Here is a 19,718-nt window from a genome sequence, read left to right as displayed (position 1 = left end):
ATATATATATATATATATATATATATATATATATAAATCAAATAAGGTAAAAGGAAACACTCACCGGACAGTAGGAAAATTCAAAATTTTCGCTAATTTATAGCATCATCGGTGTGAGAAGAAACAGAAGACGGTTCCGTCTTCTGTTTCTTCTCACACTGATGATGCTATAAATTAGCGAAAATTTTGAATTTTCCTACTGTCCGGTGAGTGTTTCATATATATATATATCTCAAGATGCAAATTCAAATTGACAGGTTGGATTTCTTGAGTAATAATAATTTTTAAAAAACACAATAAAAGTGAAATGGCCCTTTCCCATGATTTTGCAGTATGTAACAGAAAACTTTGCGAAACCTGAGAAAAGTGGTGCCATTCTGGCAGAATTCGAGCATGCACCTCCAATCACACTTCGTGAAAGCTGCAAATCCGTAACATAATTTCCATCTCCCTTTTATTATACTACATAATAAAGAATGTGGTTACTAAAGTGAGAGCTTTGGGATGCTAAACAGCAGAGGGAGAGGTGGGGGGGGGAAGGTGGCATGGGTTGGTGACTCATTGTATACACAAGACAATATTCTCCTCTTTGCAGCAACAGGTGACTAGGTATGATGCCATCCACTCATTGATCGCCATAGCAACAGCTTTACAATCTACAACTCAGAAAGCTATTTCTTAAACCTGAATTGTACTACGCATTGTATAGGAGATACAGTAGGCACCCTCTTAACCAGCCAGCATGGGACTGGACACTTGGCCGGTTAACGAAATGACCGGTTAAACTGAATTATATAATGGAATACAGTAAACATCACTACATCACTTCACAAAATGAGCAGAAAAAAAGCACAGAAAACTGCTGTATATGCATCCGCTGTACAATATGTACACATTTTTAAAATTAAACAATTGTAGACTACATCTTTAAAAATACATACAGTACTACATGCATTTAAAGAAGGCTGTACTGTATTATGGAAGATTTTTTTTTCCTCAGCTGAGCGGCTGGTTCAACCAAGGCCGGTTAAGAAGATGCCCACTGTGTATTTTTGTTCATCACATTTTCCAACCAGAAACCATCGACCGCATTATACTCATACGTAAATACGGTAATGCATTGATACAACTAACATTGGTAACAAGTCTGACACTAACCTCTAAGGTAAAGGTAAAGTGCTCCCCTGTGCTTAGCACCACGCCATGAAGGCGTATAGGGGGTGTGGGGGTAACACCCCACACTTTCTTGATCCGGTCGTGAGTGGGGGTGATGTGATCCGCATCACGCCCCTGACTGCCTTTACCCCCCAGGGTTTCCCCCCAGGTACCCATGTTATTCGACGCTGGGTGGGTGCCGGAGCCGCTTCCATTGTTAGAAAAGTTCCCGGATTTGAACCGGCCGGGGATAGAAACCGGGACCTTTAGCATGGTAGTCAGACGCGTTACCAACTGAGCCACCGCAGCCACTACAATAGATTTTGCCTCTCAATTTACCTACCTTCAGGAATCCTATTAAACAGGGCTGGGGGGATGCATTCAGCAACCTCTCCAATCTGTTGCAAAACTCTTCGGGCTCTACCCTTGCATCAATTAATTCCTGGATAAGTGTCCTCACATTTCTCTCAACAGAAATTGGTTCTCTGCTGGACAATTCTAAGAGATTCGCCAGAAATTTTCTGCACTTTTCTTTGGTGGAGTCCACTGTGTGAGGTCGCTAAAAATGAAACAGGTTATTTTCTTAGTCACAGGGCAATTCTACAAAAATTGTAACCAAAGTGTCAAATACTAAGATCAGGGTTGCCACTCAAGAACAATGAAAAAATTCAAGTATAATTCCCAGTTCATGAGGCGAACTTTACAAAAATTCTACGGGTACAAGCAGATGTTGTCTCCATTTCAACCTTACATATTACCCCTTCTCACCACCCACACACTGTAAAGGGTCTGTGTGATTCCACTGTATCCAAAAATTCAAATTCAATCCAGTTAAACAATATAAAATATTTAATTTGAGGTGTGGTTTACATTTGCCATTTTACACACTCACAACACATATGCAAACACGAGACACAAATGTTACAGGATGTATTAATCAACAAAAATTTCTTATTTGTGCAAGAATTTCAAACACAAATTTACCTAATCAACTTCAAGATATCTTATCTCGCAATAAATTTCCAGGTCAAATAGATTGTTTTGCAAAGGATACTAACGAAGTACACAGATTGAGAAAACTCTTATTTTGAAGTAATTCTTGAAGCTTTCCTGGTGGCAAATGATGAAGAAGTTCTCTCAGGATACACATTCATCTTCAGGGATTGAAGATGAGAGTGACTTTAGCTCTCGAAAGCTTATCCGGAAATCACCTGGCTGATATCTCGAGAGAACTTCTTCATAACTCTTATTTTGTTTTCCACGCAGTTTTCTTTTCATTTTCTTCCTCAATAAAACAAAAGCTAAATCGTGAAAAACTTGCCTCAGAGCATTTATAAAAAACCATAAATTCAATGGGATTTGGATTAATAAAAGTTGCAATTTTTCACGTCCATGGAGGAAAGTTCACGCAGAATTCGCATATAATTCCCGGAATTCCTGGTAAGTAGCCACCCTGTCAGATGTTTAAATTTTTCACACTGCTGTAATGCTGTTAGATGAAAAGCTACATCCGTAATGTAATTGGGAAATAGTAACAATTTATTATATTTACTGTCCATCATATAAAAGCCTGATCTTGTTTGTATACCAGAATACTTCTTGTTTGCCATTTGCTTTACAGAAATTTGGCAGCTATTAAGTGTTTTCTGTGTTATGTCCATAACAATATAATTTTAATGAATATTTAAAGAATGATTATGGGTTAATTCTGCAAAATATAACTGTAAATAGTGTGTTAATAGTAACTTTGTAAAGTAAAAATCAGTTTTCATATGATTTATTTAAAGGATACACAAGGGCAATATTTGAAAATGGTTTGCCTTTAATTAAGGAATTGCCCAATACAGCACACTGAATAAGGAGAGAATTGGCTTATAATATGACAGCGAATCTGGAGTAAATGATTCCACCCCACTAACATTTCTGGAAAGACATCTATCCACACATCACATTAACTGTTTTTAAGACGTTCGAAATGCTCAGTGCCAAAATATATATTTGCAGGTTTATTGGGGGCTAGAATATATTCTGGAACAGCACATTTCCAATTTTTGTGGTTAATTCATATAATATCACCACCTATCTTTTATCTCAACTGAAAGTGTTTACGCAGTACATATAATTAAAAATGCAGGTGATTTTTAGAGAGGTGCTTAAAACCTAAGAGAGCAACTGACTCATGTTCGAGTCCCTCATTAAATATTTTAACAGAGGGAATTATTACATATAACTGGCTAATAACAAAAATGCTCTCTATTTTCTACATACTGGAAAGTGACTAAACTGGTTGAAAGTTAAAAGTATTACAAATGATGCTATTTCTTACCTGTGCATTTGCATTCTGAGTTGTGACTGTTGTAACAGTCTGATTTGGTTGAACTGCGGCAGCTGTTGTTGCTGCAACGGTGACAGAGCTATGCTGCTGCTGCTGCTGCTGTTGCTAAAAAAAATAATTAAAAACTGGTAATACATACCTAAAATTAGTTTATTTAAATAAAGCAAAACAAAACATGAGACTAATTTTGAGTGAATGGTTGAAATGATGTCCACAACAAATGCAGGTCCATTGCTTTTATTATTGACTGAATAAATATTATAAAAAAGGGTATGATTAACCCTTAAATGTCGGGACATGAGTTATATATGTCACATTTGGTTTTTCAGACTTTTGGAGCATACTGTGAACCAAGTTTTGATCGGAGATACATGTTTTGAGTGCTACACAAACCTTGAGGCACCTCTTTAGTAGTTAGCAAAGTTTAATTGGATTTTGGCTATATTTGGGGGAGGAGGGCAATTTCCCGCCAAAAAAATAATCACTGTTTTTACATTATAAAATATTTTTTTCCCTCTGAAGTATGAGCAGCGAGTGTGTAATTCTTTGCATATGAATGAAACACGTACAGCTGGCAGTCGACGAGAAGAGCGCTGGCAGAAGAGGTGTGACGTACTGCCAGGCGACTCCACTCTTTCGCGTGGGGGAGGTGCTCTTCCGCCAGAACTCTTCTCGTCAGCTTGACAATGACCAGCCAAGAAGAAAACAAGACTTCCTTCTCCCCGACCACCCCCAACCACCCCTAAATTCTGCAAATGAACCTGACCCTCCCTTTCCCTCTGTACCCCGTCTCCCTTCATTCAGCGATCTTCTCGTCGGCTGCCGGCTGTATCAGGCAATATCCAGGTACTGTTTTGAACCGACACGACCCGGCATGGCATACATGGGGGCCCAACAAAGCTCAAATATCGATTCCCCAAAAGAAATTTACTTTCATCTTCTTTCTCCTCTACTTCATAAATGAAAGTTGTTTCTTTTCGACCACAGACATACAGAAGAAAACGAGCTATAATTTGTAACTCTAGAATTTGTAGTATTACTGAGATATGTATTTTTATTTAAAACTTGCACAATTTTAAATTCCCCATTGAAAACACCCTCGGCATTCAGGCCTTATTGTGTGAAATGGGTCTCGGAATTTAAGGGTTAAGGCTTCAGCAGACCACACTGGTTCTACCTTCGCATTGGATTCTTCAAAACTACTTTTTTTAGAATCAAGCAAAATCATTCCGAGAAATGACATGTATTTAAAATTTGAAATAGAATTATTGCTGTTGCATGGAGATAAGATTTAATAATCTCATAGCAGGGCAAGCCTATTTCAAATTTAAAAATATGTACACAGTATTAAAAGTACATCAATCGTGTGTGTGTGTGATTGACAATGATAAGAGTATTGATCAGGCTGTCATTCTTGCTTCATATTATGAGTCTGTTCTTTCACAACATTAGGATTTTAGCAATGGAAAAAGGCTTATCTTACCTTAAAGGTAAATTACAAATTATAGCTACTCAATTAATTTATTACATAATTTTTTCACCTTAACTTTGGACTGCCAATGCTACAATCAAGATACTTACAGCAGGGACGGATTGTAGACGATACGTTGCAGAACTAGGAATAGTGGTTGCACTGCTGTTCGGGGTAACAGTCGAACTTGGTGCTGCAGGTCCAACACGGAGAAGCTGGTATTGTCCATTTTCAGTCTTTAGCAACAAATGCCCTTGTGTCCCTGGTTGCAGACCTTGCAGTGTTGACAATGTTATTTGCTGGAATTAAAAATACCAATGTTACCCTCAAGGTATTATCAAAGAATGAAAAATTTTTGTTGCTAATAAACATATGGACTCACAATTAAGTTACATGTCCCCGATCTTAATCTGTGATCAGATTTACTTCTGTGAGGCACGAAGTCAGTTGTGGGTGAGCACAGCACTCACACTTGTTTTTCATGCATATTTCATCGCATTTTATTTTTTTAAAATTAATTCTTTGCACTCCAAGTGATCTGTTTATTATATCCCTTCTTCTTTATAACATTTCTGTCTAAAAATGTTTGTTTGTTTTCAAACAGCGTAATATATCTTCAAAGTCAAAAACTCTCAGCACTAACAAAAAGCACATGTTTCTCAAAGATGCCCTGAAAAAATCTTGCGTAGTTCCATCTGTGCTTCACAAATCTGACATAATATAAAGACACGCTTCATATTTTTTTATTAGCACGACAAAAACATATAGGTGTAAAAACTTACAAGAAACAGCATAAACTTATTGACTAAATAATGCCCAAATCTAAATAAGAAAAAATGTAACTTAATCGGTTGCGGGTGAGCTCTACGCTCAATCTGACAAGACTCCTTCCACAACAATGGTTTCTCTCAAACTGCTGTTTACTTCACACTGGAATGTGATCAGGCCACACACGACACACTAAAAGACAGCTAGTGAGCAGCACAGGCCAATATTTTAAATACTGTTAAAATGACACTTCATTAAATTTGAAAATGAAAACGGTGATCACCTGCACCGATTGCAGCTTAAATAAGAAATAGTAACAATGTCTAAGGCATATAAACAAACAGAATCAATTTATCTACATTTAAACTATTGTAACCAAATTTAACAATCCAATTTGTAATACAATTCTATGGCTAAAATATTACTTAAACTACTTAAAATGTTGACATATAATTTGAATAATCACATAGAAAATTAAATACCACACACAGAATAATATGAGAACAAAAACTGCAAAAATAGAATAATCATATGGGAAAACTAAAAAAAATTGTAAAAAAAAAATGTGGTTTACACATGTAGAGCGCAACCAAGAAGAGGAAAAAATCTCTGGCAGTCATTGAATTTTCAAACACACAGGAGTGTAGGGAGTGTGGGCGATGCAATCAGCTGTTTACCACATAATGATGCCCTTGAGTTGGCACAATATGCATTGTTGTCACCTTTATTCAGTGTTTGTATTATCATGAAGGGAAAAACCGGTAACAGCAAATGTAGATACATAATATTTAACTCGGTTGAAGTTTTCGACAGTGAAGCAAGTTATACAAATGGAAACAATGGGCCACTTGCACACAAATAGGAAAGAAAGGGGAGAAAACAAATGACTGTTCTCAAAAGCTTGCCAGGGTTTTTCCCAACTTGGATGAACTATAAATAAAAATATAAGGAGCATTTTCTATTTGTCAATGATGGACTTTTATCCACAAGTAATTCCACTGCATCCTTGTCTTTCTCAGAAGACCAACATTCGAAAAGAGTGGAACAGTACAAAACTATAGCATCTTATTTGGTATCAATATTTCCTCTATTTTATGGAGTTCAAATATTGAAGAGTATGAACTACATTTGTGTTAGTTGAAAACATTTGATTACACAGTTAAATATCCACCACTTAATTATTTCACCAACGTAACAGAATCATGATTGATTGATTGACTTTATTTTACTTTGCGTTTTGTGCCTCTTGGCTAATTTGCGGATAGGGATGAGTGATGAATGGACAAAAAACCAAGCCCGAGTGAGATTCGAACCCGGGACCCTTGGCATCGCAGCACGATGTGCTAACCATTCGGCCACAGGGTCCAGCCAGAATCATGAAAAGGGGTAGAAAATTACAGGTGCATGATCACCAATGCGCACGGAATTTATCAATCTAGTTTCAAAAAAAATATTTTTAATATTTTGAGTTGGATTACAGAAATTTTCATTGCATATTTTTTTAAAAATAATGAATACAATATGTGTATTTTAAGGTTTGTATGTTATCTGTATCACATGTATCATTGAATCATAATAAGCAAACAATAATAAATTTTTGCATTGTTGCTGGCTGAATTTTAAAATCTGCAGCAATACAATAGAGAAGGCCATATATTAGAATGTATAGCATAGTTATTCATACTGTTACCAGTTAAGCATTCTTTAGGAAGGACACTCCTGTGGAAGAATTACAGTAAAATCTCATTATTCCGGACAGGCAAAAGGAAAAAAAAAACAGAATACAAGGTTTTTAAATGTAGCTAGAAGTCAACAAGAGTACTTCCCAAAGAAAAGGCACTCAACCACTGATGAAATTCTGTTTCCTGCAGACATTGTACTGTACTGTATAGTATATGTTGGCCTATGCTCGTTAAATACACCATAATAAATGTGTTTTGTTGCTATAAATGAGAGTTTTAATGCACTTTCAACTGTTCATTTAGGTTATTTCAGTTAATCTGGACTTTTGATAAACCGGTCAACTTATCCCCACCCCATTAGTCTGGATGAATGAGATTTTACTGTAATTACTTTTATTCCAATCCTGTATTAAATATTATATGTTCTAAGATCACATTTCATAGCTTATCTTAGATCCAAGGCTTTCACAGCCCCCCCCCCCCCCAAAAGCTACTTGAAACCACAGAAGTGGCAAATCATGGTGGTGCAAGTATGGAAAGTTGCATGGCAAATGTGAGTCAGGGAACTTGGCGCTGTTTTAATCGAGACTTGATTTTAAATCAACGAATTGTTTATATGCTGAACTATAAGAGAAAAATAATATGGCAATCGAATGTATCCTATTGAACGTATATAAATAGAAATACTGTAAGCGCAGAGGAGGTATGAGTAGCAAACCTTACCCACCTAACCTACACACGCAAGTAAATTTAAAAGGGAAGCAAAAAATGTTATGTAAAAAGACTCGGCAGGTAAAGAGAAATCTGTTCAGCATGTGCTAATAGGCATGTAATGCTTTGTATTCATGTAGGTGGGTGTATTATGATGTTATCAGAATTACACAATCGGAACTTGGTCCACCTAAAAAAATGCATACGTTATAATGGAATTGTAAACAGAAAAGCTGAAAAAAAGGACCTTAACATACTAGTCCTGTCCATTGCTACAGGTCAACTATCCGTTTTTTCAGAAACTACCAGAGCTATAAAGCTGGTCGACTACTGACTTAACCTTTTGGTGCCCAAGCGTCTCGAACGAGATACCCAAAAGTAACCCTCGGGGTACCAAGCGTCTCGATCGAGACGCTGTGTCAAGGTCGTAGTTTTTACGTTATAACTTTTCTATTTTTGGCTAGAATATCGATTTTATTTTTTTATATTGTTCCTAACACATGTATTTAACAGCAATTGTTTTTTGCATTTTTTTTGTCTTCATGAAAATGGAGGGGGAAAGGTGGGAAAAGGTACTTCTCTTTTGCGGCTCTTTTCAACGTCAAATTTTTGCCGACAAAGGAAGACCGGCTTTGTTGTTCTGTTGTTACATTGGTCATACGGCAATGATGCAAATATTTTTCTGTTTCTTACATACGAGCGATAATTTCTATGGGCATTTTGAACTTTTCATATCCTTTTTTTCGGGGGAGCGGGGGAGAGAAACCCCTTTTTTTAAAAAAAAATTCAGGGGATTTCCCCCCTTTCACCCTCCATATGTGCGCCAAATGTGAATAAATTATATATCGTCTGAATCTGTAATTCATTCTACGTACAACGGTATATCGTTCATATCTCCAGGGCAAATAGTCTCTGAGCTAAAGATATTTCAAGGTACCGCTGCATTTTGAAGCTTGAATCAGTGGCGTGCCGACAATTCCTTTTGGGGGTATAACTCAAGTTACATTGGTCATATGATAATAATGCAAATATTTGTGTGTTCCTTACATGTTAGCGATCATTTCCATATGCATGTTGACACTGTCATGTACTTTTTGCTTGAGGGGAGGGTGGGGGAACACAATTTTTTCCCCGAAATTTTGGAATTTTGAGAGTTAGCCCCCTCCCCCTCGCCACATATACGCCGAATTTGCAAAAATTTCATATAGTCTGAATCTCTGGTTCATTCCGCGTACAACGGTATATCACTCATCTCTCTAGGGCAATTAGCTTCCGATCTACACTTATTTCATTGAAACTCTGCATTTTGCTCAAAATCGGTTCGGTACCCAAAGGCTTACTTGTGAAAAAGGTCTTGGGCGTCAAAAGGTTAATAAACAGTAAATAAACAGTAACGAGTTACATATTTGGCCATCAGGAAACAATTAATTTAAAATTGTTTGTTGATATCTTGGAAATTAATAAATGTGAATAGTTAAAAAAAAGTTATGTAAGCGAAAAGGATGAGAACTAAATTAATATTAATTTGGTAATCAAAAAGAAAGCAATGGAGGAAAACAAGATGACATACATTGGCCTAGCCTTTAAATATAATGGAATGACATGTCTTGCAAATCTGGTTTATTTTGACCCACTGTACCTCCTTGAGAATTACGTCAATTTTTATTAATCGACATATTGCAACGTTTTACGTAATATAAAAGTGATTCCGGTGTTAGGAAAGCATAAATAACAGAGATATTTGACCCCTAAGTATGGCCCTTGTAAGTCAAAACTTGCAATTTTGGAGTACTTTTGTCACATTTTTGTTAGTAAAATTTATTTGTATGCACACTAATATAGCGAAAGAACACATAAAAAATAACTAATAGTACCAAACATAGCAATCCTAAGCTAACTACATAAAATCATAGTTGCTGTTGTGAAAAGTTGTTTTGGGTGCTATATATTCACTCGTGCAAAGCTTTCGGGCCATTCTGCTACACTGTAAAGTAACATGCTAAGGTAACAAATGTACTTTACTTCACAATAACACATTTATCGCTAGCAAAAATCAACTGAAAATGTTCATAAACAACAAAAATCCTCATAAATCATGCAAAATATTTCAATTTCTCCAAGGGGTACAGAGGGTCAAGGGTACCAATTTCCATACGAATGATACAACTATGATCCTAGCACCAAGATTTCTGAAACGTCGGAAAATATGCGAACATCAGTGTTCCCTGGGACGTAATATAGCAACACTAGCTCTACAGCTTCCATGCGAGGATTTCGAATGTGGTGGTGGATTTAGAATTACTGACAAAGTATTTGATGAGAATATGTAGGCTACTGGTGTCATAGCATACATAAATAAATACATGGTTCCATGCACTAAAAATGTCTATCATCATCATCTTGAAAACATTAAATGTGCATAAAACAAACAAGAATTTTCTAGAACTCCTAGAAGAGTGTTTAAAATATAGGAAATGAAATATTTTTCTGGCAAAAGTAGCTTTCTGCTATTCTCACCAACTAGTGCAAGTATTTTCTTCTAGTTTACGGTTGTTCCAATCATTTTATGAGAAACATACTCCCTTCATCAGACAATTATTTGTGGACAGATCAATGTTTATTCTAACAATTGCTTTCATTAAATTTATCCTATTGGTATAACTGTAATATTGATCAGTCAAATAAAAAAATAAATGTCCGATGAAGGGAGTATGTGTTCTCTCAAAACATTACATCAAAAATCATGTTTGAGTAATTGCAACAACTGTAAACTAGAAGAAAATACTTTCACTAGCTGGTGAGAATAGCAGAAAGCTACTTTTGCCAGGAAAAAATATTTGATTTCCTATATTTTAAACTCTCTTCTAGGATTTTTAGAAAATTCTTATTATTTTATGCAGATTTTATATTTTTAAGGTGATACTACGAAAGAAGAAGAATTGCTGGGAAAAGTAATTGTGCTCTGATTAGCAAGTACAGTTGTGAACAAAAGCAACATCAGAAAACTGTGGCGCAACGGAAATATTTTGCAAAATATTGAAACATATTGTTTCTCATGAAAGGAGATACATTAAATTCACATGACATATATAGCCAATTTTACTGAAATTCAATCAAGAAAGGTAAGGTTCATGGTTTCAAATGTGTAATGATTTTTGCAAGTTGTACAGAAGAATGTATTAAGAACAATGGAAATGATTATGGAAGTAAGTTTGAAGTTCCGAAATACAGATCTGTGTACTTTAAACATGGAGAAAGTATTACATTATGAACAATAATGTAATTAACAGTGGGTTGTGCAAGTACCCACACTCATAAGTCACTGCTGTCTGATGCATTCTTTTTTGCATGGAGAACACTGTACACAGGATCTAGGAGAGGAAGGAAAGTATGGAAATAATACGACAACCAAATCTAACAATCCGGACCCACTAACAAATAAATAGCAACACAATAAGGATGCAAGGGCGTAATTATAATGGCAAGAGCACCAAACCTGACCCACCTAACCTACTCAATAAATATACTGCAGGATAAAACGCATACACAAAAAAACAATAAACAGAGAGTAACCTAGAAACTTTTTCAGTATATGCTTTTAGACACGTATAGAATTCAAATCACATAGAAATTACATCTGTATCATGGTGATGTAAGTATTACACAATACGAAACTGGGCCAAAATAAGTTTTAGGGTAAATGTTCCAATTGTTTTATAGTACATAAAGTATCTTCAATTGCTTTCAAATTCAGCATACTCACTAATTTTGGCCTCGTAATCACAAATCTGCAGGTAAAATTTGGCGGTCACCTCTAGAAATTGCAAAATAAGTCGAAAAAAGTGAGTCCGTGATAGGAGTAAACACCCTTGATTTATGAAGAAAACAACTATTTTTTTACAATGATTAGCATTTCAAAACTATGCTTATCATGACCCTTCATTTTAACTATGCTTGCCTAACCTAACCATGAATGGTACATGGGGCAAACATGTTTTCCACCTTTACGCAAGATGTCATTTTCTCACATGCAAATCAACGCTCTCACTTACTGCACAACACTTGAGCAACGTTGGTAGCAAGACCATTGTGCGGAAAGAAAGACGTCTTCATATCGGGCATGAGTTTACAATACCGGACCACTCTCCAATTTCTATAAAATTTCGCCTACTTACTAATTTTGGTGTCCTGATGACGTAACTGTAGTTCATATTTGGCGGTCGCTTGTTAAAATTGTACATTTACGTCTAGAAATTGTAAAATAACCTTGCGATTTACCACGCTGATTGTCCCTACACAGCAATTCGGAACCATCTTTCTTTCGCAATTCGTTAATGGTCTTCCTTTATGCACAACAATCTTGCTGACGTAAGACGAGGAATGCCTACGAGGTTAGGTTAGGCATGTTAGGTTAGGTTCCATTAGCATAAATACAAAGAAAAATTAATATTTTAGTTACGAGAACTATACCTTGTCTTGCCTGTTGATTTCTTCATGTTGGGAAAATGGCGTCTTCAGTGGAGCTATTGTTCTTATGGTAGGGTTACGTTACGTTAAGAAAACATAGTTTATTTCGTTTTTTTCTCGATTTCCATACTTGACCGCCAATTATTACATGCAGATTCGTGTTTAGGAATTCACAATTAGTGAGTAGGCGACATTTCATAGAAATTGGAGAGTGGTCCGGTATTGTAAACTCGTTCCTTCATATCGTTTCCATGTTAGTGTATGGAGTCATAGAGGTAATTGACAAGGTTATTTTGCAATTTCTAGATATGACCACCAATTTTTAACTGCTGATTTGTGTTTACGAGGCCAAAATTAGTGAGTATGCCGAATTTGAAAGCAATTGGAGATACTTCTGGTATTGTAAATTCATACCATGGAGAATATCTTGTCCATGAGAAGTGCGTAAGGTAATTTTCAAGTTGTTTTTTTTCAACATAATTAACTTTTTTTCGAGTCCAAACAGTGCTCATTAGGTACTTTAAGGAAGGTTCAAATTTCGTGTGACAATGACTTCCAAAATTCTACGATAATTAGTCTTTGTGCTAGGAGAAATCATAAAACAATCAGAACCGTTACCCAAATAACTTCAGCCATTCTTCCTTCATGAGCTAATAACTTACCAAAGAAAAACTTTCTTTACAACTATACACTTACCCCTGGTGAACCGAATCTTGTCCCTAGCATATGAGGAGCACTTAAAATGACTCTTGGCGGCAATGTCTTTTGTCCCTGTGGACCAGTCGCTCCTGGTCTAATAGCATTTACAATTTGTACACCAGCTGGCAATAAGGTACCAGATGGATTCCCAACAACAGTCTGAGAAGTGCCCACAGTCTGTGTTATAGGTTTGGCTAACGTAACCACACCAGACACTCCTGATGTTGCTGTTGTCCCTGCACCAACAGCAGTATTTACATGGGTCCCCGACAAGGTCATAGTAGTAGTATTAACAGTCATGGGAACCGATACTACACCAGCTGCTATTGATGTACCTGTTGTCACACTAGGATTTGTGGTTTTAATTACTAACGTTGTACCAGTAGCTTTTCCTTGTTCAACTCCTATTACACACCCACTACCTATCTGTTTAGCTACATTTGTTCCTACTTGAGGACTTTGTGAAACTACACTTTGAACACTTGACGTTACTGCATTCAAAACAGTCTGTTGCTGTATTGGAGTGGAGAGTCCCAAATTACCATTGGGTAACCCTCCGACTGTTTGGTTTGGAAATGTAACTCTACTGTTGATGTTTACCCCTCCACTTGCATTCAAAGACTGGCTTGCTGACGGATAGACTATTTTCACAGCTTCGTGAGGTTTCGTTAGATTGGGGAGATTTTGTTGTGTCGCACTTGAAGTCACTTGGTTGATGTATCCACTTGCAGGAACTGCCCCCGGCAAAGAGGCTACCACTGTGTTCACAACATTAGACGTTACAACATTACCACTTTGTAATGTACTTGTTGTAATTGATTTGTTTGTCTCCGAGTTTAAAATAATATTCATTGAATCGTTTCCACCGTTAGCCACACCACCGTGTTTCTGGGATGAAACACTGCCCCCATTAGCAATTGCATTATTTACATGATTCTGATTCACTGTAGTTGGTGCACTCTGTTGACTGGAAACTGTAGGTGTTGCTGTAACTAACTGGGTCTCCAAGGAACCTACAATTGCATTCACTGCTGATTCATCTACTTCCGTTGTTAGAGCTTCCTCGAGAAACCTTGCCGACGCCATTTTCTTCCGAGATCCAGTCTGAAACTGAATTGCGCATGCGCAGGAAACAAATCATACCCACAGTGCATCGCCCTCAACATGAAATAAAAGTTGAATCTCACTTAGCGTCTACTTTTAAGAACTAGTAAATGATAATCACACATAAAATCCATGTGTTAACGATTTATATTAACAGATGTAAAATTGCGTTATAAGTTTTATGTAAAGTCAACTACAATTTTGTTTTCTAGCTGACATCATGTGGAAATGGGATTGACGCAATTGCTTCAAACGCAAAGGCAAAGATTCGCGGAGGAAAAAGAAAATTTCTTCGTAATAATAATAATAATAAAACAATCTGGAAATACGTAATGAAAAAACTCTTTAAGAATAAATGGTTTTATGAGGAGTTAAAGTACAATTGCATGCGTAATTTGTGTCATGATGCTATGTTCATACATCTGAAATAAGAGCGTCATCTGCAGTGACGTGTCATGCGCAAGTGTTTTGATTCAAGATGGCGATGAAAATTGCTACTGACCGAGGAAGTACATAATACTCGAATCTCCGGCACTGAATCTTAACTAATGGATTGTTTGTGTTCATATTGTGTTTAGTGTGTTCATTCCTATAATAGGACAAAATGGTTGAGGTTGATTGTTCATAAGATCGGTAGTCTATTGAAACAATAAGAACGATAATATATCTTCGTACTGTGTACCCAGTTCGAAGAGAAGCGTATAGAGACCATAGAGGAAATTATTTAAGACTGAACTTGGCAACCAAATAGCAGTAGTTTAATTGATCGTAGCTAACAAATTTATTATTGTTTTAATCCTGTTATACACAAATAAGAAAGTAAAATTACAAGTGTGACGCGAAATTAAACTGCTGTCACCTCTTCGGATGAAACATTATATAATACACTCGCATAAAATCACATCAATACTACAATGGGTGAATTCTCACCCATCGTGTGAATGACACATTTAGATTGGATGGTACTACTTTACTATACCGGAGACACCTATCAATGATTTATTTTGCAATTTTTTACATTGCTAACGTACTATTCTGCATTGCGGAACATTTCTTTAGATGAAATAATGAATTTCTAACGAAAAATACCTAAATTTAAAAAAAAAATTAACCAAAAAAGAAGATGAATTTTTTACATAAAGAGTAATTATTAAACCATTGACGTTAGCCCCACAAACCATCCACGGGTAGCCACAAAAACCATTGACATTAGCCCAAAAATTCACGATAGCCCCACGAACCATCACGGGGATGAGGTATGCCTACTAGGTTAGGTTAGGCCTGTTAGGTTAGGTTCCACTAGCACTCCTTTCGTTCAATTTAACATGTACGGACAACATCGGTTTTCCTAGATGACGTGCAGACAGCAAATGGCAGCAGCAGCAATAGCGCGTCAGAAATAGATTTTCGTAGAAAACCACATGCATTCGCATTAAAATGGATCAAAACTACATTCCCGAACATCAACAACGCTACAGAAAATGATATGCGTAAGTAGTTTCTCCTGTAAATTTGAAGAAATCCGTTTCCGGTATAGTAAAGTGTTACTGATTGGATTTATGTAAGAAAAACAACATATTATTTATACCTTTGTACATTTCATAAACTTAATAATAGTACACCAGATTCAGGTAATTTTATTGGTACCTTTTTGACATGATTTTAAAGAAATGTCTTGAAAATCAGGAAAAGTTTCTGCACAGAAAATGGTAACATTATAGTATAAGGGAAACGTATTTCTTCAAATTTACAGGAGAAAGTACTTACAGAAATCATTTTCTGTAGCGTTGTGGAAGTTTGTAAATCTAGTTTTGATCGATTTTAATGCGAAAACATGTCCTTTTCTGCAAAAATCTCTGTCCGACATGCTGTTTGTGCTGCCGCCATTTGATTTCTGCACGACAGTACAATGTTCCGTGTGTTAAGATGATGCAACCCCATACTCAGTGTTTCAGCCTCGCCGTGTTTTCACTAGAACATGACGTGTCGAGTATTTTTAATTATTTTTTTTTAACTATGCTTGCCTAATCTAACTTAACCTTACGGAAAATGGTTTTTGGGGCTAAAGTCAATGGTTTTTGGGGCTATCGTCAATAGTTTGTGGGGCTAACGTCAATGGTTTGTGAGGCTAACGTCAATGGTTTGTGAGGCTAACGTCAATGGTTTGCGACATATTAGCATAATTTCAAATCTGGGCACGAAAGTAGGTATTTTCCGGTGAACGAGGTTGCAACACTGCGTAAATTGATAAAACACTCGCACAGCGTGCCCTGAACCAGTACGCTATCGCCCGCCATAATGTGTTACAGAATCGAAATAACAAGTAACAGTAAGTACTCGTAAATGTAAGAAATAGACATTATCGTAGTTAGAAATGCATTACTTCACCTTATGAAATGTTCCGCATTCCAAAATAGTACTTTAGCAATGTGAAAAATATGATTTATAGGTGTTTCCCTTATACTACAATAGTACCCAGAAAATATTAAGAATTGTGTGAATGTTTGGTAACAATTTAGTATATCGGAGACACATTAAAATCTAATATTTTGTGTTTCGAATGGTTCGTACTTACCAATTGTGTATTGCGGAACATAGTTCAAGGTGCCATTATGCTTTTTACACGAAAAGAAACACAATTTTTTACATACAGAGTGAATTTTTAAATTTCTTTCTTCTCTTCTGTAACACACAATATGGCGGGCACATCTTGATTCTTTTGTCGGTATGCAGTGTTTCCAACCTTCACCAAAAAATACCTACTATTGTGTTTCTCATGTGTGCAAATTGTACATTATGCATGGGTAGCTGATGGATAGCTCCACAAACAATTATGCACGGGAGCTGATGGATAGCCCGACAAACAATTTCCGATAAGTTTAGGGTTGATTATGTTAGGCAAGCATAGTTTAAAAAAGGGTGTTGGAAACACTGACAGGGGCTTACGTCATCAAACGTACGCAGCATCTGATTCTCATAGGGGAAGCAAATGAAAGCAATGGCAATTGTGCGTCGGTGAGATATTTCTCTTGAAAAATACATGATTTCCCGGTCAAATATATTCCACGATGAAAGAAAATACCTCGACGAACGTTGTAAACCTTGGAGAAACTCATTTCCGTAAGTAGTTTCTTCTGTAAAATTGAAGAAATGTGTCTCCGATATACTAAACTGTTACCGAATGTTTTCCTTGTTTGTTTCTGGCCTGTTTCTCTGCTTTGACATTGTGATCCATTAACTTCAGGATACATACTCAATTCTCTCAAAAGGGATTCAAGTTTGTTTGGAAGATTTGATGTGTTATTCTCTGTTACATGAAAGGGAATACTAAGTCTTAACCAAGCTGATGAAGGTATTGAAGATGTTTTGGTTGTTTCCTTTTGCTCCAGAACAGAATGTCCAGATTACGTGCCATTGAGTATACCATAAAAAACTGCTAAAGGCCACAATTCATTAAATTAAAACATTCAAATGCTCACCAAGGCAAATTTTTTTCAAAATAATTTGATCTAAAGATCCAACCATCATCTTATACATACACTTGTGTATGGACGTTGTAGTGTATATTTTTTTTTCTACAACAAATTTTGCCATGGTCAGTATTTGAATCTTTTATTAACATGGAAACAAGGCTTATCAGTGTTACTATTTCATATTCTGTGACTGGAAGTATAGTTTTTTATATATTTGATGAAAAGAATCAACACCACCCTTTGTTTGATTGTAGTACACAATTACTTATGGTTTGTTGATTTTTCCATGATTTTGGCTTGTTGCTTGTTAGAATCCTACAAGAAAAAATGTGCCGACAGGATGGTCTTTGGTTCCAAGAAGCTCTTTAGGTATCTCTGGCTTGTTTCTACAGCAGTTTGAACCATTGTAATTGCATACTCCTTCATTGTTGAAATAAAGGAAATGAGATGAACCAAGTATCACTGTTATATTTGAGTTGGTCCGGATATTGGCTTGGACAGTTCTTTTACAAAGATGGTGGTCAAAGGTTCACCACCAGTTTTGGTCTCTTTTTCTACATAAGGGATACCCATAACCAGTTATTTAAGAAGATTAAAATATGATTGATTGATTGAATTGTTTCATTCTACTTCACATCTTGTGCCACTATTGGCTAATTTGCGAAGATGAGGATGACTGATGAAATTGATGAAAACAAACATCCATGCCCAGGCCAGGATTCGAACCCTGGACCCGTGGCGTCGATTAAGATATAAATTTTCACATCGCCACTTATACTTAAAATTTAGAAGTTACCCAAATACTTAATAATAAAAATTATGAATGAATTCACTTCATCAGTACAGAGAGTTGTTCCACGTGTAAAAGGAACTGGATGATGAACATCTTACAAACTAAATTATTGTCAGGCCAAATTCAACATGTGTTCTTTGTATAGTGACCTCTATTGACTAACTATTACTAAGCATCATCAACAAAAAATTATTTGGTATTTTATGGTTAATAAAGAAAATAAGAATGTGAATTCATCCTTCACACAGAATCAATAGATAATAACAATATTTTGAAATCTCTTCAAATTTTTTCAGGATCCTTTGTACTGAATATTACACTCAGTTACTCCTGTAACTATACTCTTACAACATTTGGAACACAAGCTTTATCTGAGCTGCAAAATATCCTTTCATAACAATCATACATTTACCCCTTTTTTTGTAGTATGGTCCATAGAAATTAATCTCATGAGAATTACTTCAGTTACACTAAAAGATATATAAATTATACTCTCAGACATCTTTCTTGAGATTCCTGATGTTCGAACATAGAATCTTTCCTGACACACATTGATTGATTTGGTGTTTTAAGTAGGGATGGCCAAACGGATCCGGATCCGAAAGTTCCAGATCTGGATCCGGATCCGAAAGTTCCGGGTCCGAAAATTCCAGATTTTTTGGATCCGGATCCGAGAGTTTCGTATCTCAATCCCATTATAATATTACCACACCTTAAAAGGTATTATGATCTTCGATTAGAAATAAATATTTCATTAGTCCTACAATAATTTTTTTCAAGTGTTGTTCCTAAAATACTTTGCTACGCAACGGCTAACACACTCGTGCACAAAAATGATCTTACTTGTTTAACATAAAATGTCAGAGGTGATTTTGTAAATGCCATTGAAACGAATATGTATTCATTCGAATGTATTGGAAATGAAAACATACATAAATGTGAGACATTCAATTCCAGGATGAAACCTTTAACACATATAACAAGATAGAAATGTTATACAAAAATTATACAATTGTTCTACAGTTACAGTTTTACAAATTAAAATAAAACATTATAATAT

The 19,718-nt window shown here is 36.0% G+C and overlaps 2 protein-coding genes across 2 annotated transcripts in view; one reads left to right on the top strand and one right to left on the bottom strand.

The window, feature by feature from the left end:
* LOC145977792 (transcription initiation factor TFIID subunit 4-like) overlaps positions 1–14,383 on the bottom strand; it is a 48,076-nt gene extending 33,693 nt beyond the window's left edge. Inside the window, exons 1-4 of the mRNA XM_083110078.1 lie at positions 13,286–14,383; positions 5,072–5,260; positions 3,482–3,595; positions 1,499–1,714 (exon numbers count right to left, since the gene is read on the bottom strand). Of these exons, the coding sequence (XP_082966204.1) occupies positions 1,499–1,714; positions 3,482–3,595; positions 5,072–5,260; positions 13,286–14,374 (1,608 nt within the window). The 5' untranslated portion in view covers positions 14,375–14,383. The remainder of the gene's footprint in view (positions 1–1,498; positions 1,715–3,481; positions 3,596–5,071; positions 5,261–13,285) is intronic.
* Positions 1–19,718, top strand: part of LOC145977793 (uncharacterized) — a 35,776-nt gene that overhangs the window by 1,126 nt on the left and 14,932 nt on the right. The gene's annotated exons all lie outside the window — the stretch shown is intronic.

This window comes from Lepisma saccharinum, chromosome 23, assembly GCF_977018435.1.
Source record: "Lepisma saccharinum chromosome 23, izLepSacc3.1, whole genome shotgun sequence".
NCBI classification, from domain to species: Eukaryota; Metazoa; Arthropoda; class Insecta; order Zygentoma; family Lepismatidae; genus Lepisma; species Lepisma saccharinum.
This window is presented reverse-complemented; position numbering and strand designations above follow the sequence as displayed.